This window comes from Limulus polyphemus, unplaced genomic scaffold (assembly GCF_000517525.1).
Source record: "Limulus polyphemus unplaced genomic scaffold, Limulus_polyphemus-2.1.2 Scaffold816, whole genome shotgun sequence".
Lineage (NCBI taxonomy): Eukaryota > Metazoa > Arthropoda > Merostomata > Xiphosura > Limulidae > Limulus > Limulus polyphemus.
Window position 1 is genome coordinate 326,987 of NW_013666426.1, and position 27,994 is coordinate 354,980.

A 27,994-nucleotide genomic window follows, 5' to 3' on the forward strand; every position below is an offset into this window, starting at 1 on the left:
AGTACTATTAAACACAATACCTTATATTTCACCTATACATTACTATAAAAACAACGTTCTATTTCACCTATATAGTACTATTAAACACAATACCTTATATTTTACCTATGTAGTACTATTAAACACAATACCTTATATTTCACCTATATAGTACTATTAAACACAATACCTTATATTTCACCTATATAGTACTATTAAAACACAATACCTTATATTTCTCTTATACAGTACTATAGAACACAATACCTTATATTTCACCTATATAGTACTATAGAACACAATACCTTATATTTCACCTATATAGTACTATTAAACACAATACCTTATATTTCACCTATACAGTACTATTAAACACAGTACCTTTTATTTCACCTATATAGTACTATTAAACACAATACCTTATATTTCACCTATATAGTACTATTAAACACAATACCTTATATTTCACCTATATAGTACTATTAAACACAATACCTTATATTTCACCTATATAGTACTATTAGAACACAATACCTTATATTTCACCTATACAGTACTATAGAACACAATACCTTATATTTCACCTATATAGTACTATTAAACACAATACCTTATATTTCACCTATACAGTACTATAAAAGATAATTACTTTCTATTTCACCAGGCAAGGGTTTCATCCGCTTTTCCAATCATACAGAACATCAAATACACGGAGCTAATAAGTGGATGTACATACACACATGCTTAAAAGAAAAAAGATGGAGGGAGATGAGGAAGTAAGCAGACAAGGTGTAATATAAATATAATACACGTAATTCATCTTCTAAGAAAGACACCTTCCAAAAATCATATCCATGCAATATCATACGTACATTTGGATATAGATAATAATATATATTTTCACATATACGACTCTCTCTGCATCTCATCGAAGCAATGCAAATGTAGTACTCATTTTGCAATCTGCCTGTCTGTTTCTATTCATCGCAGGAATTAAATTGACTTATTCCTCGAACTGCAACTGGAGAGAAGGTAGACGCAAGCGTGTCACCAGGAGTACTCATTCAGCCAAGAAACGGGCGGAAACGCCTTTTGTTACTCGACAAGCACAGTATTAATCCTTCCAAGACTACATATGTAAGGCATGAAAAAAAATCCTCTTAATGCGGTGTGGTTTCTCAAGGAGAAAGTACTCAATCTGTGGGAGATTAGTTGTGCTTTTTATACACAAGATGATTTAGGCAGTTGAAGCTATTATGTTGCTGATGTAAAGTGAAAGATTCTTTGAAAAAGAGTTCAGTTGGGCAAAGAAAATGCCATTTCTCATACGTTAGTGTGTGACCGTATGAACCACAATAACCACAGTCTATATTTTGTATCAACGGTTTATATTTTTCAAATAGAAATAAATCTCAAAGATACTCTAAGCCGTCTATACAGGTGAGAATAAAATCTTTTTTTTTTAAAGATTAGGGCTAACAAAGCATACGGAAATATCCTTAACGTAACTCCTTAGTAAATCTTAAACACAGTCATATCCACTTAAACAGGTAAGAAGGTTTTGATAGTTAGAGATAATAAAACATAGAAATGCTCTTTAAAATTAGAAATTTGCTATTATATACAAGAAGTCCGTAAATTATGCTAAAATACCAATTTCTGTAGGAATTGAATCACGTGTCTAGATGCAATGATATCTTATGCATGCTGCAATATATTTCCGTTGCACAAATGGGTATCTAGGAATCACTGTAGCAGGTATTAAAAGTTCATGTCACTGAAACACAATTAAAATTTTTTTATTAAAACATTTTCATGACTCTTGGACACGCACACATTGTCTTTCCTATACGTAGGAACTTACCCTTTCGCTGTTTTTATTGCTATCACTCTGTTCTATAAATATGTTGATTGAGGAAGAATGTGAATGTTCATAAACTTAATGGTCACGGTCGGAGCAAATAATATGTTAACATTTGCAGATTTTGTGAACAAACAGAACAGTAATACATGGACGGTTGATACAGTAAAACATCAGAAGACTTCAGTTTTAACTCGCCTCTGGTTTGGGATGGTTCTATCATTGGATGGCTGATATAATAAACACAAAAGACATCAATGCTAACTTGTGTCTTGAATTTAGGATAACACTGTCGTTTAGTTGGCTGATACAGTATAGTATCAGAAGACATTAGTCTTAACTTGTCTTATCGAGTTCGGATGGTTTTGTCATTGGATGGCTGATAGAGTAAATACAAGAGACATCAATGCTAACTTGTGTCTTGAATTTAGTATAACACTGTCGTTTAGATGGCTGATACAGTATAGCATCAGAAGACATTAGTCTTGACTTGTCTCATTGAGTTGAGGGCCCGGCATGGCCAGGTGGTTAGGGCACTCGACTCGTAATCTGCGGGTCGCGGGTTCGAATCCTCGTCACACCAAACATGCTCGCCCTTTCAGCCATGGGGTGTTATAATGTGACGGTCAATCCCACTATTCGTTGGTATAAGAGTAGCCCAAGAGTTGGCGGTGGGTGGTGATGACTAGCTGCCTTCCATCTAGTCTTACACTGCTAAATTAGGGACGGCTAGCGCAAATAGCCCTCGTGTAGCTTTGCGCGAAATCCATAACAAACAAACAAACACTGAGTTGAGATAATCCTTTCGCTGATGCAGTGATGTATGTTTATCTTGGATCCGTTATAAACTAAGCCTATTTCTTTATAAGTTGTTACTATATTTATACTGGAAATGACATCAATTTACGAAAGAGCAAACAAGTCAGTGCTTTCAAAACTTTTAAATGTTAATGTCAAATAACTCAATGTTTTGAAAGAAATTAAACCAAGAAATGTGAGAGTTGTGAAACGAAATCAAATAAACAATTAAAATACAACGATTCATATTTACATAATCAAAAGTTTAATAAAACGTTCAATTGTGTAAATATGAATTGTTGTATTTTAATTATTTATTTGGGGTTTTAAGTATAAGTGCCGATCGTTCATACTTGTGAAACGAATGTCTGAAATCTTTGATATCCAGAATAACTACAAGCTGCTTTCTGACATTCGAAATTATTTCAACCCATTTTTTCATTTGCTTCTATTTCAATAGTATAGGTATAAGTAAAAACCTTGAGAACAGGATTGATTTGCGAATACATGTAGCATTCAAAAAAATCTAAATAGCGATTATTTTTGTTTCCAAGCTTCCTTGATTTTGATATGAAAACAACGATTACTTCAATGTACCATCATCTAAAGTCTGAAGATACCCATATGGTGTATTTGTAAACAAACTCTTCAAAACTATTTATTGTTCAAACATTTCCATGACTGTAATATATGAAGACCGATTACTCCAATGTACCATCACTTTAGGCCTGAAGATACCGATGGAGTCCATAGGATTTTTATACAGATTTTTCGAAACTACTTATGCAACACATTGCTTGTAGGCTCATAACTTTAGTGGTAAAAGACTCCAATAACAAGTAAGTTATACTTGCATTTTAAATAGAAAAGGAATGATTTCACTCAATTATTTTTGTCAATTCTTTACACAATGAGTATTGTGACAAGTAGGAACATTTAATTGTTTGTTTGTTTTGAATTTCGCGTAAAGCTACACGAGGGCTATCTGCGCTAGACGTCCCTAAATTAGCAGTGAGAGACTGGAGGGAAGGCAGCTAGTCATCACCGCCAACTCTTGGGCTATTCTTTTATCAACGAATAGTGGGATTGACCGTCACATTATAACGCCACCACGGCTGAAAGGGCGAGCATGTTTAGTGGGACGGAGAAGATTCGAACCAGCGACCCTCAGATTGCGAGTCGAGCGTCCTAACCACCTAACCATGCCGGGCCTACTTCGGTAGGGAACGGAATAAAAAGAAACCGATTATTTAAGGGTTAACGAAATGCCTACTGCAGGGCTGTGTAAAGTTTGTTGACTGTACCGTTAACAGTAAATACCTTATTGGCACAGCTGTTTTCGACATATGCCTAGTTTGTTGACTTTATTTTTAAAGCAAAATACCTGAACGAAACGCCTACTGCCGGCGTTTGTTGACCTTATCCTAAACAGCAGCGAATACCCTTTCGAAAAGTCTGCTTCCGGGGTATGATTAGTCTCACCTAACAAAATACCTTTACGTAACGCCTACTGCAGGCCTACGTAGAGTTTTTGACTTCAAAACAGTGAACTCTAACTAAACAGATGTTTCCAATGCATGCCTAGTTTGTTGACCTTACTGTTATTAACACGACATACCTTATCGAAACGCCAACTTGTCGTCATGCATGATGTTTTTGAGGTTTCTTTCAACAGTAAGCAACGACTGCTACGGACAAAAACACTTCCCAAAATATAAATGTGTTTTTTTTTTAAGTAAGTTCTTTTAAGCCAAAACATTTACTGATACTAGTTATACATGATTTTTTTTAAAAGGCGCATAGTTGTAGCATTTATTCAGCCATTTTGTAGAACAATGCAATTTATAACGATTTCTCTACAGAATTTAAGTAATGCATTAAAAGTTATGCGACATGGTTAATTGCATTTACTAGGAAATTCTCCCACTGTTGTTTCAAAACAACACCTAACACGGAAAGTGTCTGTCTTTGGCATACAACACTGATTGCGAAACAACAACAAAATTCATAAATACAAAAATATACATGTATCCTGTCTGGTTTTGAAAGAATAGAACCAGTTTCCTCGTTAAACACAAACTCACGTGACCAAGCTTCTTATTGAAGTTTAGAATACTGGAGGTACTTATTATACATTCAAGGCCTGTCCAGAATCTCGTTCAGCTCGATTAATATGCAAGAACCAGGGCCGAAGTCGTCACCTATTTTGTTGTGGTTTTGACTGATATTAAATACCTGACAGTGTAGTGGCAGTGCATGATCTTTTATGTATTATTACATAGCTCTGAGAAAATACATTAGTTCCAAGCAGCAGACCAGGTTTTTCATTTATATTTTAAAGGCAACTGAAAATTGGATCTACCATTTCACTTAGTCATTAAATATATTTGTCTGAACAATCATGCAGTATTACATTTCTGTAACAAGTTATATTTGTTTTTCACTTAATTTGTATCGTATACTGTGTATAAAATAATAAAATGTCGTTACAGGGTGATCGTACGTACTTATAAGATGCTGATTAATCCCCACCCTCGGTTCGATTTGTGGTTCTGTAGTTTGGAGTTTTACAGCTTCACGTATGTTTGTTTGTTTGTAATTAAGCACAAAGCTACACAATGGGCTATCTGTGCTCTGCCCACCACGGGTATCGAAACCCGGATTCTAGCGATGTAAGTCCGCAGACATACCACTGTGCCACGGGGGGGGGGCACGTATGTTCGACTTCTTACTCATCCGCTAGATAATTTCTACAGACAAAGAATCTAGTAAATACATAAGTTGTTGCATCGTAGGTGTGACGAAAACAGCGAAATTCTAAAAACTAAAAGTAGTATTTATTTTACGAAATTATCATAACGTTCGTTAATTCCCGTCTTCAATTTAAAAACAGCTCCTAAACACACCTTGTAATGAACAATATCAATTTTCTATCTTCTCGTTTATGTCCGTTTTACTAATTTAAAATCCCGTTGTAATGTTTTCTATCGTTCAGCGGATTATTTTAAAATATTTGGGAAAATAATGCGATGTCCAGCCCCGTAATGATACCATATTAGTTCATTTATTACTCCTTAACGTTTGCTACAGGGTACTATCACTTGTACACAGTTGTAGGCCCTAGTTCACATATAACGTTTTCACTTTCAACATAAATTTATTCGGTAATAGTACTAAGATTAAAAAACAATAAACTTACTTTCACAGCTAATCGATCGACTAACTATGTATATGCGATGATTAACACTGATCTGAATGCTCTACTAACTTTACAATCACTGAACGAACTGAAAAACTGATTTCATGTTTCGTTGAATATCGTATTTATTGAGTAGCATTGTTTCTGGATATATTGTAAAGTTTCTCGATCATTAGCATTCACGAACATTTTAGGTATTCTAAGGCTACTTTTATGATGTTACTTGATATTAAAGTCACAAGATCTCTAGAAAACATCAACCTAAAACAATGAAAATATAGCTTACCACACTGCTCCTTCCTGAATTGTAAAGTCCTTGAACAATCCTAATACAAAAACAAAGCACTTAACTAAACAATCCATTCACCAAGCCTTTTCAACAGTTTTCTCTTCCAAGGCCCATGCTATGTAGATAACCTCTTGTCTGTCATCGTCACTGGTTGTTCTGTCACTGCGGACGTTCTTCCTAGTTGGTAATCGAGTGTATATAATGGTAGCTTGATGGTTTTATGGAAGTGGTCTCGACATTAATCCTGGACTCCTCCTCAGCAGGTTGATTTTAACGTATTTGGTCGTTCTCTCATTGATGCACTTCTAAAGATGGTAGCTGACCTTTGGTTTAGACCACCTGTCTCTCTAGAGTCTGTAATTCACATCATTGATTCTTTTCAGTACGATATGTAACTCTTCTAAACCCCTACTTAACTTTGGAGTTTGTCCTCTCTCTTGTGACGAGAACTATTCAGCCACACCATGTCACTTTGACAAAATACAGCTTTATTAGCATTAACATAATAGCGACCTTTTGTTTTATCACAAGCTAATTTAAGTTTTCCCTGGGTACAATCATGTATGACATCTTTATTATTTACTTCCACGAGAGCTCTTCCAGTCACCAATTCCTCTGGATATTGTTGTTTGTTATTAAGCACAAAGCTACACAAATGGCTACCTGTGCTCTGCCCAATACGGGTATCGAAACCCGGTTTCTAGCAGTATAAGTCCGCAGACATACCGCTGTGCCACTGGGAGGCTCCTCTGGATATGTTGGAGTATTTGGTTTCACTACATCTCAATCACTAAACGTAGCTTTCTCGCTTTTAACACCTGGTACAGGTATTTCACTTCTTGATGGTACGATGACCACCCTCTCTTTCGTCACCGGAAGTTCAGTCTCTGGTGTAGTCACTGCCATGTAGTACATATGTATTTCATGGTCATATGCTGTAAAGCTATTTGAAGTTAGCATCCATGCCTTTGCCTGAAGTCAGTTCTCAATATGCACTATTCTTAGATGTAAAGTACATAAATACATCATGATGTATAGAGAAACTTCCAATAGTAGGGGTAAAGTCACACCATTCCCTCTTCTTTTTTCATTTCTGGTGGTAATTTTCCATTTTTCATAAACAAAACGCATCAAGTAATTGGATCAGTAGAACTAGTGTCGATCAATATATTGCAAGACTTCTCATTAATATATCCAACTGGTTTCTTTGAATAATGAGCTTCTTATCTTATTTAGGGCAGATGGAATATTTTTCGTTGAACTTCGCATCATAAGTCCAGCTAATTACTGTTTCTCGAAGTCTCGTTAGCCTTTTGTTGTTCATTCGATCTAGATGGGCTCGAAGATCCATCCTTACAGTATTGTTTTTTGGTGTATTAATAGCTGTTGATTCCTCACAGTTTTGGCTGTAATAGCCAGGTTTCCCACGTCAATAACAGTTCTCTCATTCTGGTATTCTATTGAAGAAACTCTTATTCTCTTAAGACTATTGTCTACAGTTCTTGGCACAATGTATTTTTAAGTTTCGCCTGAAAAACCTATTATCTTGTAGCTTATTTAATCCTCTCTGTGTAACTAATTGTCTACTTAATCCTTTTAGTTCTTCCAGACCATCGTCAGAGGAATACGATGGTTCATTATTAATAAATCTGATCATATTTTAACTTTATATGGTGCTTTTAGTTGTTTACCTGCAACCTTGATAGATTCAAGTTCCATCGCCAACAGGATAGTTTCATTTAAATACGTACACCTACTTTACTTTTGTTCAACCTTATTCCCATATTCATGTTTGTTAAGACATCATTTCACATTGAGAATCTGGGTAAGATAGTTGGGCAAGCCTTTCCAAATCTTCAAGTTTGGCTGAAGTCTTTTTTCTTTGTACTTTGTTCTCGAATTTTGCTCTGGATAATTAATTACTTCTGGTATGTCACTCCAAACATATAGGATAAGGCAACTACCATTGCTTGATAGTTGTTATGGCTCTCAGCTGAAAGGTTACTTAACATACTTAAAGCTGGTCCTTTTACATGGGTAGCAAGATGAATAACCTGATGTTTACTATCCCATTTATTTATTTCAAAAATTATTTCGAACTGAAACGGATGTGCCTCCCATGGTACCTTTCCACCATAGTCCGCTGGTTTCTCAATCAGGCAATATTGCTGAAATGGCTCGCTAAATTCTGGAATTGGATGTGGTAATGACATGGCTGAAGTAGTCTGGGATGGTCCTGCATAATAGATTGCACAGCAGTAGTGTTAACAAATGTGTAAACAAAATACGTTCTCTTTCATATTCAGTAGTAGATGGTGTTTTATATTAGAATTTGTGGGTGGAGGCAAAAAAAAAAAGGGCGTTGCTGATTTGATCTTTACATTTACAATTCTTTTTTTAAATGTATTACCCTGTCATTGATGTTCTTTTCTACCTCAATAATCTTACTGTTATAATGGTTCTGTACGTCTTCAATCTTGTTATTTTAATATTTCTATACCTCTCCAATAGCTGCATCGATCTTGCTTTCAATCAGATTTATTTTTTATTTTAATTATTTTGTAAATAGTACACTTCTCTCTTTTAACCCCTCTCTTAAATTCTTGTTTCGTTTTCTAATTTTCCATCTGTTTCTTCTTTTAATTTTCTGTATCTTTGTTCTTGGTCTTTTAATTTTCTGACTCGTTCATCTAATTTTCGGTCTCTTTGTTGTTGATCCTCTTTTAACTGTTTCATTATCTATAACAAAGCTTCGATCTCGCTTACGAAACTGGTTGCCTAGGTGAAACTGAGCCAAGTTAAATTTTGTTTTCACCAAAATAATCCCACTTCTGAACACCAGTTTTGTAACGTGTTCTATCGCCTCTATTAGTAGACGGGTTCTTTTAAATCATTTGATGGAAATAATACGAAGGCTGGTTCACCTAAGATAACAAATTAGTTTATTTCTTCCTCATTGTTTGCTAGGGGCTATTGTAACGTTTACACAGTTGTAGGTCCTTGTTCACAAATAACGTTTTACTTTCAACAAAAATTTATTCACTTATGGTATCATGACTAATGTACAATAAACTTGTCTGTATATAGTTTCAGTGCCAATCGATCGCTTAATTGAACATACGCGAAAACTAACACTGATCTAAATACATCAATTTTTCATTTATTGAACGAACTAAAAACTAAATCAATGCTTCACTGGTTCTCGTATTTGTAATGTAGCCTCTTTTTTCCTGGATATTTCGTAAAGTCTCTCGATCGTTAACATTCACGAACATTCTAGGTATTCTAGGACTACTTTTATAAACTTATTTTATCTTAACGTTATTCGTCCTCTAGCAAACATATAAATTAAAATAATGAAGTTATTGCTTACATTAGGATCAACAAAAGAAGGATAAAACGATAGAATTTATAACAGAAAGTTTTTTACACAATTCATCTAAAATATTTAAAATCCCAGCACAAAAAGATGAAGAAATAATTTAACTTATATAAATCACGAAACATAATTCACATTGTGCTGATTAATATTCGTCTCGTGTTGTGTAGTATGTAATAACGTGCAAATATTTCTTAAATCTGGTCTATTGGATAGAACTTACTATCGGTCTATCTTGCATTATTTACTACAGACCACATTAATTTAGTCTACTGCAGTAGTTCCCAAACTTTTTTTTTCGCGAACCACCCGTTTTGTTTTCTGAATCTCGGTGATCCACAGTGGGATCTATACACTATACTGCCGCTTCTTTTCCGTAATTATGCAACCTTTCTACGGACCACCTAATGGGAGCCTGCGGATCACAGATTGAGAACCGTTGATTTATTGGAGGGCTTTAGCATTACGCATTATTCAATATACAGGGTAATTCAGCATATTATATAGAAACTTAATACCACGCATTATTTACTACACAGGTTAATTTAGTCCATTGGATAAAACTATCACGCATTATATAAAATACATGATAATTTATCCTATTGAATAGGAACTTTATATTAGACAAATTACCATATATATATGCGGCTAGGTTAAGCCTACTGGATAGAAACTATCACACATTATTTATTAAATAACTAAATAACATAGTGTTAAATATCCTTACCCTTATTCTGAATTGTTCTGGCTTAAATAAAATTTATGAAAAACAAGTAGAAACGCCGCCTTGAGGGCGACTGTTTGTTCTACTACTTACTAATCGTAGCATTTATACCTCATTGAGAAAAACTGTAAAAAAGGTGAACATTTTCTAAAAAGGGATTTTCTTTCGTTTTCAGTTTTTTACGATTCGAAGTTTTACTCCTTCGTCGTAATAGTTATATTTTTCTATCAAACATTTTGCTTTTTTTCCTACGTAGCCTCAGAAACACAAGAAGAAAGGTGAGTTACAACCCCCCCCCCTCCCAAAAAACAAACAAAGAACAAATGGAGGGAAAGGAAAGGCTTAACAAAAGTAAGCTTATAAAACTCACTTAAATACGGTAACAAATACAGATATCTGAAAAACATTTACGGAGTATTTTTTTATTATTTTTAGTTAAGCACAAAGCTACACAATGAGCTATATGCGCTCTGCCCACCACGGGTATCGAAACCCGATTTCTAGCGTTGTAAGTCCGCAGACATACCGCTGTTCCACTGGGGGCTATTTACAGAGTGCTCGAGTTTTTGTTTCTATTTAAGCTAAAACGTATTGTACAATTACTATCATGTTCTGATGGTTATTCGCTGCCCAGTTTAAACTTTAAAATCAAACTTTTCCATGTTTTTTATACTTATCAGTAGTCAGAAATTAGGTTTATACCTACAGCTGAAAATTTAAAGAATGTATTCGCATTGAACTGCGTGTACTTGACGTTGGTTTGTTTACATGCAAAACTGCAAAATGTATTATCCGCGCCGTGTTAACATCAAGAATTGAACACTAAATTTTGCGTTATGAGCCCTCAAGCTTACCGCTGAGCGAATGCGCGTGCGCGGGGTATGTGTTTGCGTTCTTGAACGTGGGAAATATTGCGATTTCCACAAAGACTAGCCATGCTAATGATAGGGATCGAACTCTGAATTTTTGCGTTAAAAGTTCTCCAACTTACCGCTGAGCCACTGGGAGGGGTGTTCTTGAACGTAGGAAGTGTAGTCATTTTCACCAAGACTAAGTTTTATACAAGAATCACGTAAAACCAATAAAAACTATTGGATATACGTTGTTTCTGACGGAAGACGGTCAACATAACATCCATTAACCCAAGTGCAGTCCTTTTGGTAAGACGAATTGTTGTTTCTTCACAATTACCAGTTTAGGTTAATTATTAATAATAACAATTATGAAAAAAATTACTTCAATAATCCTTCAAAATACGGTGTAAATTTTTTAGGAAAAGGTCAAACTTTACGAGTATATCTGCAAGTTTGTTTCAGTATGTGATTTCGGACGTTAGCATAAAACCACAAGAAACAAGCTATTTTCAGCCGTAAAGTACATTTAAAAGTCTGAGTGTAACTATGTCATGCAAACCAGACCCCCCCCCAGTGGCACAGCGGTATGTCTGAGGACTTACAACGCTAGAAACCGGGTTTTGATAATCGTGGTGGACAGAGCACTGGTAGCACTTAATTACAAGCAAACCAAAAGAAGACTTACATTCCTCGATTAAAAAATTAAAATTCTAATTTCCCTATTCGCTGCACGTGGCATAGAATACAAGTAAAATGGTACCAGAATACAACGCCGCATATAATAATGAAACAAGTAACAGTGCATCAAAAATTAACCATCAGTAATACTGAAAAGTGGGTGAAACTCGCACCTTTTCCTCCCAAAGGGAGGGGGCCCACAAAATGTTATGGTTATAACATTAACATTTATAACAGCCCCATTGTTCCTTCCTCACATTACTACTATTGTCATTTTTACCAGACACCTGAATGTGGTATAACAGTTCAGTATCTTACATTGGTGCACTGTTTGCGCTCATAAATTGCTTTATTATTACATAAGATACTTTTGTTTGATGCATACACATTTCCTCGTTTTCCAATGAGTCAGCAGCAAGTTTACGGATTAACAACGCTAAAATCCGGGGTTCGATTACCCATGGGTAGCTCTTTGTTTGTTGGTTTCAGAGCAAAGGTGCATTAGACCGTCCACCGCGGGGAATCGAACCCCGGATTTTAGCGTTGTAAGTCCGTAGACTTACAGCTGTTCCACCAGGGGTGTGGATCCATCGTGTAGCTCTGCGCTAAACAAACAATTTTTTTCCCTTTCTGACCTGATAAAACTACAACTAGAACTTACGAAGAAATTCCTGTCATGTACCAATACTGAATTCATGCTTACCCAACAACAAAGTACACTACGGATTGTTTAGGCAAGGCAAATTTCTTTTCTCCCACAATCAAGTCTGAGATAATAAGCAGAGATGTAAACTATTCTGCTGTCAAAAAAAACCTTTTCGTAATCATTTTGTATTCTATTATTATTATTTTAAACTATTTCGTCCTATTCAGCTGTCGTGAAATGAGAAAAACAATAGCTTTTTTTTATATATAAACGATGTTGTCAAAATATATGACCTACCACAAAGCCATTCTTAATAAAAAACAAATCTCGTAATTATACAATCCTTTTGACAAGGTTTCTAAGAACGTATCTAAACGATGACCTTGATCCCATCTCTCAAATGACATGAATAGTTTACGGTAGAAACGTAAAACAAGAACAAGGTGAACGAGTTTCTGTATAAGAAGTTCAATAAGTTTTTTCTAAAACTGTGTCAAACATCCACACCACTCTTCATTACGTTTGCGCACGAGGTGCAACACTCTCTCAGACTAGTACTGTAGTTTTGTTTTCTGGTCGCTAAACATTTTTAGACTAATGTTAGTTTCGTATCCTGGATATTACACACTTCCTAAATAATGCAAATTTTTTATTACATTTCCACATTAGTGTTAATTTTCTAGACAACATACACTTCCTGATTATTGGTCGCTTTACACCTCGAGACAAGTGCTAATTTCCTATACAAACCTAACGTGAGATAACTTCAATTTCTGTGTCGCCCACGTGCAGGACTCAAACCCGAGATATCTCGCACGAAAAACGATTGCTCTACCAATTGAACTAGAAATTAAATCCGCTGCTATAACAACTCAAAATATCACAGTGTATCACTCACTACCTTTACTTAGTTCGCTTTTGAGTTTTTTGAAATTTTCTTAAGAGAACGACCAACTGATGGATTCACGATTTTAAAGGAAGAAATTTTATAAAAAAAAGTTATTTCTTTGAATGTGAATTCAAAAATCTTAATAGGTTCAACTGAATCATTTAATATACAGCTGTATGCTTGAGGACTTAAGATACAAAAACACGCATTTTAATCCCATAATAAATTGTACATTTGAAGTTTACGCCTTTAACAATAAATTACTTTTTATACCGTTCACTACCGATAGGGCTCATATATTACATCATATTGAGTAATTTTATGTTTTTGTTTGTCACAAAACTCCGTGCAAAGAATTACAAAATCAAAAGAAAGAACTGGGTAAAATCACTTATTTTCTAGGTAAAATACATAAACTATGATGAATTAAGTGCAACACTATCAGATTTTTTCTTCGTGACCCATATATACATGGTTCCTGTTACTACCAACAAAGTCACAGACCCAAAAGCAAGAAAATGTGTTTAAAAATTGAATCCAGGACACCATACGAAATTCGATGATTAATTCGTAATAAATAAATAAATAAAAAACAAGCTAAAAACTTTTTATAATTTCCTGTCAACTAATCATTACTCCTAGAAAGACCAGTAATTCTCTGATGGAAAGACAGAAAACCTCTTAGTAACAAAAACAACACGCCTGAAAGATGATCAACAAGAGTAGGCAGCGCCCTCTGTACTCACCTGTCATGTGGCACTAGCTACCAAACCTTGTTGGCTTTCGCTAAAGTTGCAGCAACGAATCCGACACAGTGGTCAGTGGCTGAGTCTGCGGCATTCCCTCAAAACTGTAACCGATAAAGGCCGAGTCGGTTTGGTGGTACCACTTTCCATGCAATAAAATACAGCTAACAAAACAAACAAGCCGTATCAACTTCGACAAGTGGCAGACACTGTAACTCTAGCAGACGACCACGTCTAGACAGTTTGCTAAATAAAGCCAATCACAAGGCAGCCAAACACTGTCTAGACATAGCTACCGGCCGTCAGTTCACCTGTGTAATAGCGTGGCGCGAGCTGCAAGCCACGTCACAGAACAAGCATCAAGTACACACTCGTAACTGGAAAGGATTGTTTCATCCTTATGTTAGTGGCCTCTTTACCAAGTCGAAGTAGGCAAACTGGCAAATATATTAAATTGGGCGGAGAGTGACTAATGTCGACCCCCACCATATTGGGACTCTAGATAAAACTCATATTACAAATAGTTTAAAGATTATTCAAATTCGACGGCTTGTACTTATAGGATTTTTCAAGTACATAATATTTTCAGCCTAACCTCAATTACAAATACTTAGGTGTGTGTGTGTGTGTAACCGTATTGATAAACTTCTTCATATGAGTCATTGTACATTTTTTTTTTATCCTTTAAGTCACTTTCACAATGACTGAGTATGGACACAGGGCAGCTCAGTTTCTTTACGTTTTATCACCCTAACCAGTAACTTTAAAACATATTTTCTTTAACACCGGTTATACAGTTGTGCTTATTCAATAAATTTTAATCCGTGGTTCGATTCTCTACGGTGTTTACAGCCAAGAAACGATATATAAATTTCTCCCAAATGCCTAGATATATACATTTGTTAGTGTGGAAAATAAAAAGTACATAGCACTTAGTGATTTCTTATCTTCTAAATGCATCAAGATATTACATTACACGTAAATAAATCAAGGTATACTTTTATTTGTTGCATTTTACGCATATCTACTTTAGCGAGAGTTATCGGCGCTAGCTGATCCTAATGTAGAAGTTATTGGCCAGATAGAAGGCAACATCACTCACCGCCAACGCTTTAACTACTCTGGGATTGACCGACACATTATAATGCCCCCACGGAAAAAAAAGGGTAAGCAAACCTGCGACACGCAGATTACGGAGTCGAGTGTCCTAGCCACCGGGCCAATCCTGCTGGTGGAAAAACAAACAAATAAAAAACCAACGAATATTTGTGGCCGTTTCTCCGTTCTGTTTGAACATCTTTGTTACGTGGAACAACCATCAAAGAGATAGTTATTTCTCATAAAATAATCTTTGGCTCATTTGGTTCTAGATCCTCGATGAAACTTAATATTACAAACTGTTTTACGCTCCCAATTAACGTGCACCACATGCATATCTAAAATCGTATATTCTCATTTTTTGTGCCTTTCTAGATACCCTTACTGAATGATAATGGGTAGGGTTGTAAATCTGGTAAATAAACGAATTTCTTTGAAACTTATACATTTATTTAGTATGTATAATCGGCATGGGCTTATGATTTAAGATTAGACATTTTGATTCGGCGTTAAATGCGCGAAGTTCTATTATGAAGGTTTGTTAAAGAACGAGTGACAAAAAATTGTAATGTAGTTCTTGTGTACTTATAACCCTATAATTAGCGATGGTCTCCCAGAATAGCTAGTGGGTCCAAGTTGTTGATAACAGGGTCCTCAATAACATATAAATCACACAGAAAATGATAACAAAAATACTATAAATATTGCAGTTAATCACACTAATTAATTACTGCTGGGATCTCCTATATAATATATAGAAAACATATGATTTATTTATTTAGTCAGTTCTTTACACAGGTTGTAATAGGCAAAAACACAGTATTACTTAACATGATATGGAGTCCAATGGTGATGAATGGAATGAAAACTAGTCGATCTTTTAAGAATTAAAAGTTTGAAATATACAGGTTTAAAAATAACAGGGCGTGTATATCTTGTCATAAGGTGCTCTATTACATTTGAGCTATTTTCCACTTATCCATTTATCCAACACCAAGAACAAACCAACAATATCTCATGTTTTTAACTCATTATAAACGTGAAGTTGCGTGATCTTAAGATTCGGAACGTGCAGTTTTTATGGTTAACCTATCACTTCTCTAACTTCAAACGTAAATCAACTATATTGAAGGAAGATATAGAATTATAAGGATGATTGATGTCTTATACTTTTATCTTGTCTAACTTTATTATGGTATAGCAACAAATCAACTGTTGAATTCACTCTAGGCTGCAAAATTCTGGAAAAAAAGATAGGCACTTATTTTCAAAACTTTAAACAGGGCTTTCTGACATATACAGAAAACGAAAGTAGCACTAATTAGACGTAGCAACCAAAACCAAGCGAAAAGCTTTTGCGGAATTACTGTTACTACCAGTAGTTGTCCAGTTAAGAAGAACTTGAGTCCAAGACAGATGAATTTCTGGACACATTGAAAGTTTCCTGTTGGTTCAACACTTAAGACCTGGGATCCGGAAACATGCAAGTTAAGCCGGATAACAAGAGTAGACCCGAGACTGCTTTTATCACACGAGGAGGATGGTACGAGTTTTGCGCCATGCCATTCTGCCTGTGTAACATGTCTTCCACTTTCGATAGGCCAATGAAGCTTACACTGAAGGAACTAAAACTGAAAAGATGCCTAGTCTACTTTTATGATGTTTTGGTGTTTGGTCTGAAACTGAGAACCTCAGATTTACTCCATAACCCACTGTTATTTATTTATTCATTTTTTTTTATATTTAAAACTCCCTTTGAAAATTGTTTTCAACTTTGACACTTTGATTCAGTATTAGAGCTGATAAAGGAATCAAGCTTGGAACTGAAACCAGGAAAATGTGCGTTCATGCACACAGATGTGCAATTTTTTTTACCATTTTGTGGGCAACGAAGGTATCACTACAGGCCCTACTAACTTGCTAAGATAGCAGTTGTGAGATACTGGCGTTACCTGAGAACAAGTGAGAAGTCTGTAGTTTTTTATGGTTTTGCGTCACATTATCGACGATTTGTGGCCAAAGTCTCTAAGACAGTAACACTATTGTCTGCTCTCATTAGAATTGAGACACACTTTGGATAGAGTGAGGAATGTGAGCAAGTATTCTGACCTCTAAAGACTGCTTTAGTGGATATTCCAGTGCTGGCCTATTGTCAGTTGCAGGATGGAGTAAGACGTTCAATTGTTTATTTGTCTGGTAGGAGGTTCACTGTTCAGGTGGATCATGCTTTGCTTAAATGATTAATGAACTTCAAAAGGCCAGAAGGGATGATAGTTCGTTGGATAACAACGTTGCAAAAATACGAACCCGTCACATTGCACCCCCCCCCCGGGCCCACAACATGGAAATGTGGACAGATTGTCAACTAAAGGACCCAGAAGGACGTGCAGAAAGGTAAAGCTTGGCCAGCAAAAATAGAGGAGCGCACTTGGACAGTTAGTTACGAGAGCAAAAAGATGTGCTGTACTGCCGCTATCAACCACCACGGTGTGCTTTGTAGACTGTGCTGTAGCTAGTGGTACTCAGAGATCTAAAGTAAGAGATTCTCAAGTGTTTGAGTACCACAAAGACTAGAGGACAGCAAGGTTATACACACACTTGTGCTAACATTCCATGTTGATTATACTGTCTGAATTTGAGTGAAGAAGTTTGGCACTGGTGTGAACACTGTATTTATGTCCTGGCTTGAAAAAGAACTGGTCAAAATAGGGTAAACTCCAACAAAGAACTGTTGGATCTCAATTTGGAAATATAAAACGTAATTGTGTTTTTATGTCTGTTAATTATGATGAATGGGTTTCTTGGATTAAAAATAAACTTTCAGCTATAAATGTTCTATAAATGATAGTCCTGGATATAGTTGGTCTAATCCCAAGGACTGAATGAGGTCATCTGTACATTCACATCACCACTGACTACTTCACAAAGTGGGCTGAGGCTTATCCATTGGATCATACTTCCGTACAGTCCATTGCTGATGTATTGACAAAGCAATGGATAACATGACTCTATATGAATCACGGAATTAATTTCAGCAGCGAATTCCTCTCCAAGTTGTGAAAAATGTTAGGTGTGGGGAAAGATGTGCATTTTGCCTTATCAATCCCAATATGATGGTTTTGTAGAATGGGTAATACAGATTACCAATCCTGTTAATCTAGGTTGTGCTGGACTTACTGGGATGAACAAACACATACTCTACGTTATGGTGGCTTACGGGGCAACTGAATGAAGGTTTATAGGTTGTTTGCCAAACATACTCATATTCCCTGTCAATGTGTTGTATGTTCCTTCCCACTTGAGCATACGTCCCATAATGTCCACAAGAATATGTGGAGTGGTTAAGGTCTGAATTAATTGATGCGCACGAATTTGAACTCCAACGGTTAGGAAAGGCTGCCAAACGTCAGAAGAAATGCTATGACAAGATGGTAAAGTAACAGAGACTGGTTCTGGCTTTGGTAAATGCCAGTTGTGCAAAATCAGCTTGGATTTGACTAGATAAGAACATACTTTGTATTCCAGTAGATGAGTCCATTGATGTAAAATTTTATTGTGATCTGATTTTTTTTTCTAAAGGGATATATTTTGTATTTTGGCATAAAGTATGTTGATTCAGTTGATAATTTTTGCTTTTCTTTTATGTTGAATTGTAGTTATAATTATTATCTGCGTTAAAGGATTCACTTTGTTTTCAGCATTTTTTATTGACTTGAAAGGTATCGTTAGATATTATATACTCAGAAATATTGTTCAAGTTAAAAGGTGTTGCTTATCATTATTCTTATTATATTTTGTATTGATTCGGTACTGTGCTTTTAGTGACACTGTGTATTTTATTTATATAAGGTTTTATATGTTGGTTTAGGACACGCCGGAAACAGAAGGAGAAGGAAAAATGTAGTATGCAGGTTACCATGCATTTTCTACCACCTTATTTTAATGTATAATATTCAACTTTTATTCTAAAGGTGTGTGCAGTTTTCACATAATACATGCTGAAGAAAAGTTCATTTTGTTCTTTGCTATTTCCTGGGAGATAATACCTGGTCTCCCAATGGTGGTGTAGCTGTAAAGCTGCACCTTGTGCATAATGGTTCATAGCAGTGTCTTACTATATACGTCAGGTGGTATCACGAGATTATGGCCACACCTATGTATGAATGAAAATGAACAGTCACGTGGGCATTGCTAGTTTCTCTGGGCAAGTCTTACATTACTGATTCGACTAAATACTCTAAGGTTTAAACTGTCTGGAATATCGTTTTGAGTTAATCCGTCAGTTAGGGAGTAGAACCAGCCTCAAAAATTCACAGCTCCAGTAAAGTAGACAATCCAACATCCAACGCAAGCGTACGTGCGCACACATACATAATGCCTTCGTCATGTTGATAAAGGTATTTTCAATGTGCATCACAGCTTGTATCCAGTCCATTTATTTTTAACACAGACTCAGTTTTAGCGGAATTCAGAATTTCTTATCTTGCCGAACCTTCCTTTATAAAGCAGACCGACCTAACTTAATATTTCGGGAAACCTATTTACCCGAAAATATCACATACATAATACCCAAAATAATTCCAATTCCGTAAATTCTAAAAGGTTAGGCGACGCGATAAAATTCCAAATTTCAGTTAATCTTGTTGGCCCGGCATGGCCACGTGGTTAAGGCGCGAGTCGAGCGCCCTATTCGAACTCGCGGGTTCGAATACCCTTTCAGACGTGGGGGCGTTATAATGTTACGGTCAATCCCACTATTCGTTGGTAAAAGAATAGCCCAAGAGTTGGCAGTGGGTGGTGATGACTAGCTGCCTTCCCTCTAGTCTTTCACGACTAGCTTTGCGTGAAATTCAAAACAAACCACTTAATCTGTTAAATGACCAATGCTTCGTTTAGAGTTTTCTCAAGGACTACTATGCGTTTATTCATCGACAATGAACCAGAAAAAAAAAATTACTCTAATATACACACACATCTTGAAGCAATTCCGATACGCTCACGTGCACGTGAGCATGAGAGGTTCAACAACAACAACTGGAAGAATTGGAACTCGCATTTCACAAAAAAAAAAAAAGAAAAAAGAAAAAGAAAAAAAAGAAAGAAGAAATAACTTTTCCATATATTACTTTTAAAATGTGCTTAAACAGAGCTGTATAATTCGCGTGCTTACGCAAAACCCCATTTTATAACTAAGAAACAGGCCACGGATGCACAAGGCTGCAAAGGAATTTTAGCAACAAATCCATGCATTAACACTTTAATTCGGTTCTACTTTTTTTATGCCAGATCGTAGAACAAAACTCTGTTATAAATAAAAAAAATATATAATAATGTAAAGTTAGGTAAGTAAAATTCACAATCGTTCAAAAATTACTACATATAAAGCTTCGAGTTAACGTTATGATAAAATACCAAATTTATTCTCCACAGTTTGTATTCGCAATATTCCTATTGACTGATTTCGATACCTATACAAAATAAACTATGTAGTTTATGATTTTCGTTAAAAAAACCAAAAAACTGCATATATTATAATAATCGTACGGTATATATATATATTAAACGTCACAACTGAGAAAAGCAATCATATGGGCGGAAACGAATTAATATATCACTGACAATTTGGTCATCGAATAAGTGCTTCCGTGGAGTTACTGTGGTTACAAAACCAGTCAGAACCACGTATTACGTTCATAAGAGTTTTACATGAATTGGCTCTAAAGGAGTTTTATTTTCTTTGTTAAGTAATGAAAGTGTTAATACCAACATGCAACAGTATGGTACCAGGTTATACCATCGTTTTATATACGATTACAAATGGAATATAAACGTATGTGTAAATGAACTTTACCAAATTGATGAAAGACAATCATTACACTGGGCTGGGCGTGGTTCGTGTGTCGGGCTGCATTCAAGAAAAGTCACTGAATACGCTCCTCGCGAATTTTCAGCTATAGACGCGTTATAAAAGTGACAGCCAATCGCATTATTCAGTTCAAAAAGACGGACAAAGCCCTAGTGGTGGCAGGTACTGCTAATAAGATGTCTTTCCTTTGTTTGTTTTCAAAAGCAAAACACAATGGGCTGTCTGTGTTGTGCTCGCTGCGGGTATCGAACCACGATTTTTAGCGTTATAAAGCAAGCTTACTGCTGAGCCATCGGGAGGCGCCTTCCTTTTGATCAGTAGTTCGAAACTACATACAACTATAGCTGAATCCTATCGATCTCTGATTCGAGTGTTTAGCGGTATTCACAGCATATAATAATTCCTCGTTATCACTGAGAATTCCAATTCCTTCTTTTGTTTCTGAATAATACCGTTCATGCAGCTACAAGTTATCGAAAACACGTGAAGTTGTGAAAAATGACGTAAAAATTTGTGAAGTGTTTCTCATCAGGAACTAGTGAACTCCATATATATTATAATCAAAGTTTTTAAAAGTCGTGCTTGGCTCGAGATAATATTTAAAAAATTTCCCTAAATCAATATATCAAAATAATTGTAACCTAATATATGCAGTGAAAACTGGAAAACTGCAGGGCTTTAGGCAACGTAAACTTCAAAAATAAGAATTAACATTTTGTACAAGTCAAGATATTTCTTGAATAACTTCCATATATATATATATACGTACACATAACTAATTTAATACTAGCAGCTATGGCGATAGTAAGTGGTCTCCTAAACTGTTTCATGCATGATTAGCTGAAGTTTTCAATATAAATTATTTCCATTCATACAGTCCCATGCTGAAGTTGAATATACAGTACGCACCACATGCTACCACAAAAATTAGAGTTGCTTCAACTAAAATAATCCAGAACAGTTCGGGCCCTTTCACATTTCAGTATGACTCACTGTATATACGAAGAACCAAATGTTTCTAGTAAAATTAATGGTAATACTTTCTTTAAAACTTCGTGTTCATTAATGAACTAAACGAATTCTGTAAAATAAGTAACGTGTAACTTGTTGTGTGTAATCTTGTTTTGAACGCAGAGAAAAAACAACCCCTAATATACACAGAAAAACATGAGGAGCAGAAAATGGAATATTAGCGTCATTACTGAATTAGGCATTTACAGCAATTTATCGTTTCATAAATGTACTGATCATTTAAACAACTATAGGTTACATGAGGCACGGAAATTCTGCTATTACGTCAAAAAAATGCTGGGTACGCCACAGAAAGAACATGGATGTACGTCATTGTCACGTCATCATACAGTGAAGGCGACAAGACTGGAGAATAGCAATACGTTTTTCAACCTAAATGATAAAACAATCGATATATGCCTACCTGATTTTCCTTTTGAAATCTTCTGGAATTTGAAATATAAACTAAACCCACTCTCCATGTTAGGTGGCCATTCGTACGTCACCCTCAGAAGGGACGCCCTCGATTGAAAGACTTGTGGACCTTGGAAATTGTGATGGGCAGGGCACAACACACCCATCTGACTCTCTTTATGGTGGGACCAAACTTCGATGATTCGCACCTCTGGCAGACACAGGACACGCGCTCCTTCATCGTACAGGTGCGTGAAGTTGAGCATGATGGTGGTGTGGGCTGGCGCTCGGATCAGGTACTGACAACGAGTGTGACCAAGGCGTTTATAGCGTCTGGAGATGGCTTCGATGTGACCCGGCGCCTCTGTAAAAGTCTGGCTGCACACTGCTGGAAGATGTAAGGAAATCAGTCGTTTGGATGGGATTTATAGCAGAACAGTGTGTCATTGTATATTCATTCTTTTTGGGATATATAGCACAACAGTGTGTCATTGTATATTCATTCTTTTGGGGATATATAGCACAACAGTGTGTCATTGTATATTCATTCTTTTGGGGATATATAGCACAACAGTGTGTCATTGTATATTCATTCTTTTTGGGATATATAGCACAACAGTGTGTCATTGTATATACATTCTTTTTGGGGATATATAGCACAACTGTGTGTCATTGTATATTCATTCTTTTTGGGATATATAGCACAACAGTGTGCCATTGTATATTCATTCTTTTGGGGATATATAGCATAACAGTGTGTCATTGTATATTCATTCTTTTGGGGATATATAACACAAAAGTGTGTCATTGTATATTCATTCTTTTTGGGTTATATAGCCCAACAGTGTGTCATTGTATATTCATTCTTTTTGGGTTATATAGCCCAACAGTGTGTCATTGTATATTCATTCTTTTTATATTCCCTATGTATCTTTTCATAGTTTCGCAGTTATGTCCTGCATAATTATGCCTTTAAAAACGCATCCACGTTCTATCTTTAATCGTGTAAATAAAGAGCAAAAGAACTCGATATCAGTCAACTTACAGAGTGCTTCTATTAAACAAACTTCAGGAAAGGGCTCAACACATATCTTTAAAAATACTTTCTGTGCGACTATCGTTTCAATTCAAATAAATAGATAAAGAATTTTTTCCTTTACAACAGTCTATGAAGCCCCAAATCACTATCATGCTAGGCTTCGTCATTCTAACTATTCGGAAGAGTCGTATATTTTATATATAATAAACGTGAATCATAACTAGAATTGAATAATAAATTCCTTATTTTGTTTTCCTTACAAACGTACGTTCGTCTTTTTTTTCCCCAGTTACTTTATTAATAAAGTTATTTGTAACGTTAAACTAATACTTGTTTGTTTGTTTGTTTTTTTAATTTCGCGCAAAGCTACACGAGGGCTATCTGCGCTAGACGTCCCTAATTTAGCAGTGTAAGAATAGAGGGAAGGCAGCTTGTCATCACCACCAACCGCCAACTCTTGGGCTACTCTTTTATCAACGAATAGTGGGATTGACCGTCACATTATAACGCCCACACGGTTGAAAGAGCAAGCATGTTCGGTGTGACAGGGATTCGAACCCGCAGACTGCGAGTCGAGCGCCCTAACTACCTGGCTATGCCGGGCCTTAAACTAATACTACTACTAATAAAAAGTGAATTAATTTTAGTAACATTACGTTTACAAATATTTTCATTATGGGCATAAATACAAAAGAAAAAAAGGAGACCCATCAGTTGGCGTCAACCCTGTGTCAATCCCAGTGACTTACATAAAACTGTTAATAGAAGCTTTTAATAAATATCCATAATACACGAGTTAGTTATGGAAAAAAACAAACCAAGACAAAAAAAAGTAAGAACGAAAACTCAATTATTAACTTGTCACAGTAGTCTTTTAAGTGATTGTAAATATTACATGATCACATTCAAACCAACTTCTGCCTTTTGTTTATACGCATAGTGGAATAAAATAATAAATGTGTGTATAACTTGCATTTTCCCTTCTTTTTTTGTGTATCATGTTTTGCAGTTCCTTCAAAACAAGTCGTAATTATTCGTATCGCCGGTTACTATGGTGACAACCGCTATTTAATCTTATGTTAGAACGCAACCATATATTATGTACCAACATAACTTTTAAATTCATATATCTCCAATGTATGTCAAGCATCAGACAATTGTATATGACAATGGATATGATTTTTTTAATAGCGCGCTACATGTGTCACATCGGTAATTGTGAACAGGAAGTTTAGGTTTGGTTGAAGAAACTTTGCCCAGTATTTGATTGGTTCTTACGACAAACTGCCGGAAATTAGCCAATCACGTTATGTTAAACATGCTGGATTCGATTAGTTTGTTGACGTAGGCTGCTGAGCTAAAAGCCTGCAGTACAATCAGCAGTGTTCTATGTTCAACTTTATACAAACACAAACACACAAAGGAAGATAGACTCCTGATAATTTATGGCACAATAATATATTTATCACACCATGTCTGCTACATCGAATGACCGACAAGGCTGGGATACGACATACATGTTAGTGGTATAAATGTCATTTATATTATCAAGTTGCATGAACAACAACTGTTTCGGTGTAAACTGGAAAAGTAATTTTATCTATTTTACTTTATTCACCTACACATCAGAGTTAGGGTAAGGAGTTTTAACATTATATATTACTTATTTATTTTAACACCAAACTGTTTATTATTATTTGTGTAGTTTTACTTGAATTAACCTACTCATCAATTATTGTTATGAACTATGACAAAGTGCGCCAAGAAACATCAAGAATTTTTTTCATCCTTGTAGAGAATGGAGGATCGCGACGACCAAAGCCCGGAGGCGGGGGGTCGTCTGCCAAATTCGGCCGAGAAACACTGGATTAGGCTTCAAATTCGATGACGAGGAACCCACTTTAAGACTAATAATGGCTGGAGACGGCTTGAATGGGTAATGAAGAAAAACTTTATATAACTTTAACATAACAGCAAATATACAACCTGATGATGACAAAACCTTGTCGAAACGCTGTACATTTGCTGTTATGTTAAAGTTATATAAAGTTTTTCTTCATTACCCATTCAAACCGTCTCCAGCCATTACTGGATTAGGCTATATGGATTCAGAAACCGACTTTTCATACTTAGTGGTAAGTAACGTGCTAATTCATCCGTTTACAATTAATTTCCGATAGCTCAGTATAGGAAATTTTGCGAAGAACAGTATCTCTATGCATGGATATATAGCTATTCTGAACTTTGCTAATTAGAGAGAATGTAGTCAATCAGCAGCATCCTACTACCCACCAGCCACGCTAAGAGATTGACTGTCACTCTTATAACGTACTCGCAACTTAAAGTAGGGAGAAGGAATATTCTGTGTTATCGCACGTATTCGAACCCAGCTCGCCAGCTCCCGGCCACGCCCACGATGAACTTTTAATGAAAATCGTTAACATTTTGGCGGCATGATTTACAATGATTGAATCGAAGAGTAACATTTCAAGGAATATGCCCTACGTGACTGTAGTTGAACTAGTGATGTAAGGCAATCCAAAGAAGGGGGGGGAGGGGTGCCAAGAGGATCAAAAACGGATTTTTATTTCTCCCTTCTCGATCTTAGCATAGGCGTGCACTTCAATCATGACATATATACAACAGCAATAATTTACTTCTGGATAACTTATACTCTCAGGATTAATAAACATTTACAGTACGCACCGTTATTTCCGAAGTATGCATTTTGGGAAATTTAAGACTACTATCACAAACGGTGTACAAATACTATTCCCTTAGTTTACATTAACTCAATGTACATGTACTATTCCCTTAGTTTACATTAACTCAGTGTACAGGTACTATTCTTTTAGTTTACATTAACTCAGTGTACAGATACTATTCCCTTAGTTTACATTAACTCAGTGTACAGATACTGTTCCCTTAGTTTACATTAACTCAATGTACAGGTACTATACAGATACTATTCCCTTAGTTTACATTAACTCAGTGTACAGATACTATTCCTTTAGTTTACATTAACTCAGCGTACAGATACTGTTCCCTTAGTTTGCATTAACTCAATGTACAGGTACTATTCCCTTGGTTTACATTAACTCAGCGTACAGGTACTGTTCCCTTAGTTTACATTAACTCAGCGTACAGATACTGTTCCCTTAGTTTACATTAACTCAGCGTACAGATACTGTTCCCTTAGTTTACATTAACTCAGCGTACAGATACTGTTCCCTTAGTTTACATTAACTCAGCGTACAAATACTGTTCCCTTAGTTTACATTAACTCAGTGTACAGATACTATTCCCTTAGTTTACATTAACTCAGCGTACAGATACTGTTCCCTTAGTTTGCATTAACTCAATGTACAGGTACTATTCCCTTAGTTTACATTAACTCAGCGTACAGATACTGTTCCCTTAGTTTACATTAACTCAGTGTACATATACTATTCCTTTAGTTTACAATAACTCAATGTACAAGTACTATTCTCTTAGTTTACATTAACTCAGCGTATATATACTATTTCCTTAGTTTACAATAACTCAATGTACAGGTACTATTCCCTTAGTTTACATTAACTCAGCGTACAGATACTATTCTCTTACTTTACATTAACTCTGCGTATAGATACTATTCCCTTATTTTACATTAATTCAGCGTACAGATACTATTCTCTTAGTTTACATTAACTCTGCGTATAGATATTATTCCCTTATTTTACATTAATTCAGTTTACATATACTATTCCGTTATACAACGTGTTTACATTAACTCAAATTTGCTATTAATGTTTTAATCTTGTTGCTTTGATTCAATTTGCACCGAACAGGCTAATTTCTTGGGTGTATTTTATTTGTCATCCCTTGTCGATTAAATGTTTTAAATTTAATATATATATATATATATATACCACAGACTAGTAACTGTCTGTAGAATTTCGCGTAAAGCCACTCATGGATTATCTGCGCTAGCCGTCCCTAATTTACCAACGAATAGTGGGATTGACTGTCACAATATAACGCCCCACGGGTGAAATGGGAAAGCATGTTTGACGATAGGATTCGATTCTGCAATTCGCAGATTGCAAGTCGATCGCCTAAACCACCAGACCATGCCGGGCTATATAGTCTGGTGAATAAGTGTCTTAAAAACAAACTATCAAAATATCTTAATAACCTTTATTTAAACAAAAATATCTCAAGTATCAGGGAGCAATCACAAATTATCACATTACTAAAGCGTAGTTTAAGTTTAAAACATTAATTTAGTTCTTCAACTTCATACAATACCTATGTGTATATAATGTCGATCAAGTCCTCACCCCTACTCAATGCCTATGTATGTATATCCATACAGTTGTTCTAGTTTTCACCCTTATGGGGGTACTTGTGTGTAACTTAATACTGTGTACAATCTTTACTCCTACACAACGTACATTACTGGCAAAAAAAAAACAAACAACAACAACAAAAAAAAAAAAAAAAAAGACAACTCGTTGAACGTTGCTTATCTCAAGTTAGTAT

At 35.7% G+C, this 27,994-nt stretch overlaps 1 protein-coding gene across 4 annotated transcripts in view; it reads right to left on the reverse strand.

Annotated features, from left to right (window-relative positions):
• The window catches only part of LOC106460687, a 107,851-nt gene that overhangs the window by 28,814 nt on the left and 51,043 nt on the right, over window positions 1–27,994 (reverse strand). For 2 of the 4 annotated variants that reach the window (XM_022387469.1, XM_022387467.1), the window contains exon 3: window positions 22,442–22,819. The exons of 1 other annotated variant lie outside the window; for it this stretch is intronic. In XM_022387469.1, the coding sequence (XP_022243177.1) occupies window positions 22,442–22,819 (378 nt within the window). The remainder of the gene's footprint in view (window positions 1–22,441; window positions 22,820–27,994) is intronic. One more of the 4 variants, XM_022387468.1, reaches the window with a different exon arrangement.